Here is a 6,000-nt window from a genome sequence, read left to right on the forward strand (position 1 = left end):
TTTACAAGATGAGGTAACTGAGGCACAGAGAAGTTAAGTGACTTGCCCAAAGCCACACAGCTGGCAAGTGGCAGAGCCGGGATTAGAACTCTCGACCTCTGACTCCCAAGCCTGGGCTCTTGCCACTGAGCCACTCTGCTTCTCTAGTCTAGAGGGAATTTATAATCTACAAGGAATTTATACTTTATAGTCTCTCTCTGTCATGGTACTTTTTTATGGTATTTAAGTACTTACTAGGTGCCAAGCACTGTACTAAGCATTGGGGTAGATACAAGTTAATCAGATTGGGCAGAGTCCCTGTTCCAGGTGGGACTCAGTCTTAATCCCCATTTTACAATGGGGCAACTGAAGCCCAGAGAAGTAAAGTGACTTGTCCAAGGTCACATAGCAGACAAGTAGTGAAACAGAGATTAGAACGCAGGTTTTTCTGACTCCCAGGCCTGTGCTATATTCATTATGCCACACTGCTTCTCAAGTGCTTACTATATGCAAAATACTCTACTAAGCACTGGGAATAGATATAATCACATTGCACACAGACTCTTTCCTGCCTGGACCTCAGAATCTAACGGGAAAGGAAGATAAGACATTTTATCCACATTTTGCAGATGAGGAAACTAGGACACAGAGAATTTAAATGGTTTACCCAAGACTACACAAGATTACAAGTGACAGAGCTAGGATTAGAAGCTAAATCCACCTGGGCCTAGGCTCTTTCCATTAGACGACGCTGCTTTTCCCTCTATATCTCTCTGTGTCTCTCAATGGACCCAATTCCATTATTCTTAAGGTCCCAGGGAATTTTAATTCCTTATTTCAGCTGGGCCTTAATTTTAGTGCTTTTGATTTCCAGCAAAATCTTTAGTGGATAGACACTAGCCCTTGCCAGCTGGTTCTTCCGGTTCTTGCCAGAATTAAACCCTGGTTAATTCTTGTATTCAAGATTATTGTATTAATAAATATTGTATTCGAGATTTGCATCAGGTATTAAAAATATAACATATTATACAATTCAAGAACACTAAGGTAACACTTGACTCTTTCAATTCTCTAACAGTCATTTTCATGTGAACATAAATAAGGTTAGAATCACAGATCAGTTTTACTTCCCGTTTGATTCATATTGGAAAAATAACATGTTCAATTTCAAACAGAAATTGATCTTTTATATTATTTTGGCTTATTTGTTCATAGTTAAAAATAGGGTAACTTAGAGATGCTCACAATACACCTCAATGACCGGTGGCATATGGATAATTGATTCTTTTGAATTTACAGTTTTAACTATTTATTACCCAGGACTTTATTGGTCAGAAAAAAGACACTGAACTCTTCTCTCTTTGTCCCAGGTGAAGGCAACTTGGGAATGGATCTAAACTCCTGAAAAGTCTGCACGGTTCATACTCCAGGTACACTATTTTCTGTCTAATCAGGACAGTTCACGAACATTAGAACACTTACTTGCAAAAACAGCTATTGCATAGGCAACCAGTTTGTGGAATTTGAGGTTTTTGTCAAACTGCCTTCTCCATGGTCCTCTGCAGCACTGGAAATGGAAAAGACTGATTTTTGCAGGTAGCCAAGTACACTGGATAATAAATAATATGAGAATGAGAGGCATCTCTCTCTGCCATCCTTCTTAGTGACCCAGAGCAAATCTGTTAACTTCTAGACCTTGCTTTTCTCACCTACAAAATAACAACTCTGTCCCCCATCTATTACTCAAGAATTTTTGTGGGGATTAAATAGGATTTTAAGTGCCAGGGAGAAAGGCACCATTAGATTACTTCGTAATTTGCTTTCAATTGCTGTGATGATTCAAAGTCACTTGTTTCTTTTTCTTTCCAAATTCTTTGCATATTTAACTTCTTGTGTGCACAACCCAAACAAGAAGTCAACACCATTATAAAATACCCCATAATTTTTGTAAGTTTCTTTCTGGTGATTAGGTTTCAAGGTGACCTTATTCTGTGAGGAGCATTTTCTAGACTGTAAACATCTTGTGGGAAGGTAATGTATCTCCCACCTTCATTGTTTTGTTTTCTCCCAAGTGCTTAGTACATTGCTCATCACACAGGACTCAATAAATACAATTGATTGATTAACTTATACCCCAATTTAGACTGTAAGTTCCAAGTGGTACAGGGGCTGTGTTCAACCTGATTATAATAATAACTGTGATGTTTGTTAAGAGTTTACTATATAACCCACAGATTCAATCCATCATGAAATCCTGCCAGTTCTGCCTTAACAGCATCAATAAAAACCGCCCTTTCCTCTCTAACCAAAATGCGCTGATCCAAGCACTTGTCCTATCCTGCCATGAATACTGCATCTGCCTCTTCTCTGACTTCCCTTCCTCCTCTCTCTCCCCACTCCAATTCATACTTCACTCTGCTGTCGGATCTTTTTTTAAAAAAAATATTCAGTCCATATCTCCCCCACACCTCCAAAATCTACAGTGGTGGTCCACGGAACAACATAAACTCCTTACCTTCAGCTATAAAACTCTCCATCAGCTCGCTCTGTCCTACCTTACCTCACTGATCTCATATGCCAGCCTGGACTTCACACTTCCTCTAGCACCAGCACACTCAGTGTTCCCCGATCTCTTCTCATCTCACTGCCAATCCCCTGACCAAGTCCTCCCCTTGTCCTGGAATGCCCTCCCCTTTCATATACACCAGACCACCACTTTCCCAACCTTCAAAGCATTATTAAGGTCACATCTCCAAGAGGCCTTCCCCAATTAAGTCCTCTTTTCCCTAGCATCCTCTCCCTTCTCCGTCGTCTATGCACTTGGATCCTGTGACCTTTGGGGAATGTGAAATTTGCCCCATCCTCAGTCGCACAGCACTTCTGTACGTATCTATAAATTATATGCTACAAATTATTTATTTATATTGTCTGTCTCCCCTCTAGACTGTAAGCTCATTATATACAGATGACAAGTCTACCAACACTGTTGTAGTGTACTCTCCCAGGTACTTATCAATCAATCATATTTATTGAGCACTTACTGTGGGCAGAGTGCTATACAAAGTGCTTGGGAAAATACAATATAACAGAGTCTGTAGACACATTCCCTTCCCTCAGTGAGCTTACAGTCTAGAGGAGAAGACAGACATTAATATAAATAAATAAATAAATTACAGATATGTACATAAGTGCTGTGGGGCTTACCGACAGGTAACTAAAGGGGGCAAATCCAAGTGCAAGGTAGAAACAAAAGGGAGTGGGAGAAGAGGAAATGAGGGTTTTGTCAGAGATAGCATCTTGATGTTTCTTCAGTAAAGTTTTGAAGGTGGGGAGAGTAGTTCCTGTTTTATAAAAAGAGGGTGGACAATCCAGGTCAGAAGCAGAACATGGATGAGAGATCAGTGGCGAGACAGACAAGACTGAGGTACAGTGAGTAGGTTGGCATTAGAGGTGCAAAGAGTTTGGGCTGGCTAGTAGAAGGAGAGCAGTGAGGTAAGGTAGGATGGGGCTGATGGTAAGGAGTTTCTGATTGATGCAACCACTGGAGGTTCTTGAGGAGTGGGAAAATATGGACTGACCATTTCATTTTTGCAGAAAAATGATCTGGGTAGCAGAGTGAAGCATGGCCTGGGGAGCAGAGGGAACAGGAGGTTTGGGAAGTCAACAAGGTGACTAATAGAGTCAGCATGGCAGGATAGGGTGAGTGCTTGGAAGTGGTTTGGCTGGAGAGGAAAGGGTGGATTTTTGTGATGTTGTAAGTGTTGAGTCGACAGGATTTAGTGACAGACTGAATATGTGGGTTGAATGAGAGAAATGAGTTGAGGATAAAACCAAAGTTATGGGTTTGTGAGTCAGGAAGAATGATGGTGTTGTCTACAGTGATGGGAAAATCAAGGGGAGTACAGGGTTTGAGTGGGAAGATAAGGAATTCTGTTTTGGGCATGTCAAATTTGAGATGTTGGCAGGATATCCAAGTAGGTATGTCTTGAAGGAAGGAGGAAATGCAAGACTGCAGAGAGGGAGAGAAGTCAGAGATGGAAATGTAGATTTGGGGATCAACAACATAGAGGTGGGAGTTGAAGTCATGGAAGCGAATGAGTTCTACAAGGGAGTGGGGTAGGTGGAGAATAGAAGGGGACTCAGAACTGAACCTTGAAGGACTTACACAGTTAGGGGGTGGGAGGCAGAGGAATGGCCCATGAAAGAGATTGAGAATGAGTGTCAGTGTCCTGAAAATAATAAGAGTTCAGTAAATGCCACTGATGATGATGATGATATATGCCAAGCACTGAACTAAGCCCTGGAATAGATACAGGATAATCAAGTCCCACATGAGGTTCACAGGGTGAGTAGGAGGGAGAGCAGGTATTGAATCCCCACTTTGTAGATGAGGGAACTCAGGCACAGAGAAGTTAAGTGACTTTCCCATGATCACAGAGCAGACAAGTGGTGGACTAAGGATTGGAACTCAGAGCCTTTGACTCCCAGGCCCATGCTCCTCCCACTAGGCCATGCTACTTATCTTGTATCTACCCCAGCTTTTAGTACAGTGCCAGGCACATAATAAGCACTTAACAGTACCCATAAAAAATACTCACGAAAAAATACACTTTTCATTTAAATTGTTGAATTGGAAATTGAAACATTCATGGTGTCAAGATACTTCTAATCCTAAGGGTCCGAACACTTTGATGAGTTCCATTCTGGCAATGGACCAAAGACATCAGGGAAACATTCTGCCTGCATCATATATCCTACAGAAAAACTTCTCCACAGTGAAAGAATCAGATGTTCTGATCTCCAGTGACTTTCTTAACTTCAACCCCCAGCCTCTGAATAAACGTACCTTCAACTACTGGGAATACTGAGACAGTGCAGTTAAATTCCAAATTGTTTTTAATCAGAGTCACGTAGCTAATCCCCATTTTACCTCATCTCCCACTCCCTTCTGCGTCTCTCTGACTTGCTCCCTTTGCTCTTCCCCACTCCCAGCCCCAAATCACTTATGTACATATCTGTAATTTTATGTATTTGTATCGATGTCTGTCTCCCTCGCTCTAGACTGTGAGCTCGTTGTGAGCAGGGAATGTCACTGTTTATTGTTGTTGTGCTTTCCCCAGAGTTTAGTACAGTGCTCTGCACACAGTAGGCACTCAACAAATACCTGCACATAGTAAGCACTCAATAAATACTATTGAATGAATGAATGAATAAATACAATTCACTAATTAATGAATGAATGATGTCGCAAGGACAACAAAAGTCAATTGGGGTAGATTTGGAAAGGTACTTACAACATTCGTTCCCCTCAAAAATGACATCAGGTTTCGACTGACCGGTACCAGGATTAATGTGCAGTTAAAATTAAGGCAAACTGCAGATGCTCTTGCCCATGCCAGGGCCGACTGCACATATGTAGAAATGCAAAAAAAGACACATGAAAAATTGAAGAAGTTTGGAGCGAAGTAACACTTAAATCATCTTACTGACTGCTTGTGAATTACTACTTACACCCAGCATAACCCGGGTATAGAAGAACATGTTGTCCTCTTCATACCACAGGAATGTGTCGATAAACAGATATAAATTCAATCCAAGCCACAGCAGCTAGAATTCAGAGCATAGCAGAGAGCACTGAGAGGACTGATCAATGTCATCTTCAAAACATTACAGTGTGCAAAATCACTTCAGGTTATTCGATACTGATTGGAGTCCTGGATATACCCTTCTCTGTTAGCATGCTGCTATAATGATGATCATTTAGCAAAATCATTCAAGTCATGATTCCCTGGCCCATGCATTCTGAGAGGTTTCCTAAACCTGTTATTGGCTTCAGAAAAATCCCCTAGGAAGCTAGTCTCAACTTTTCTCAATGATATACTTCAACACAACTCCATAAAATTCATTCAATTGTATTTATTGAGCAATTGCTCTTTGCAAAGCACTGTAGTAAGAGCTTGGCACTGTACTATAGCAGAGGTTGATGACAGTCAGTAAGAGGAAAAAAATGAGAAGTACCAT

At 41.1% G+C, this 6,000-nt stretch overlaps 1 protein-coding gene across 1 annotated transcript in view; it reads right to left on the reverse strand.

The window, feature by feature from the left end:
* NOX3 (NADPH oxidase 3) overlaps positions 1-5,576 on the reverse strand; it is a 68,786-nt gene extending 63,210 nt beyond the window's left edge. Inside the window, exons 1-3 of the mRNA XM_029049958.2 lie at positions 5,491-5,576; positions 5,274-5,384; positions 1,462-1,546 (exon numbers count right to left, since the gene is read on the reverse strand). Coding sequence (XP_028905791.1) covers positions 1,462-1,546; positions 5,274-5,384; positions 5,491-5,520 — 226 coding nt within the window. The 5' untranslated portion in view covers positions 5,521-5,576. The remainder of the gene's footprint in view (positions 1-1,461; positions 1,547-5,273; positions 5,385-5,490) is intronic.
* Positions 5,577-6,000: the final 424 nt, after the last annotated feature.

Source organism: Ornithorhynchus anatinus, chromosome 2 (genome assembly GCF_004115215.2).
Source record: "Ornithorhynchus anatinus isolate Pmale09 chromosome 2, mOrnAna1.pri.v4, whole genome shotgun sequence".
Lineage (NCBI taxonomy): Eukaryota > Metazoa > Chordata > Mammalia > Monotremata > Ornithorhynchidae > Ornithorhynchus > Ornithorhynchus anatinus.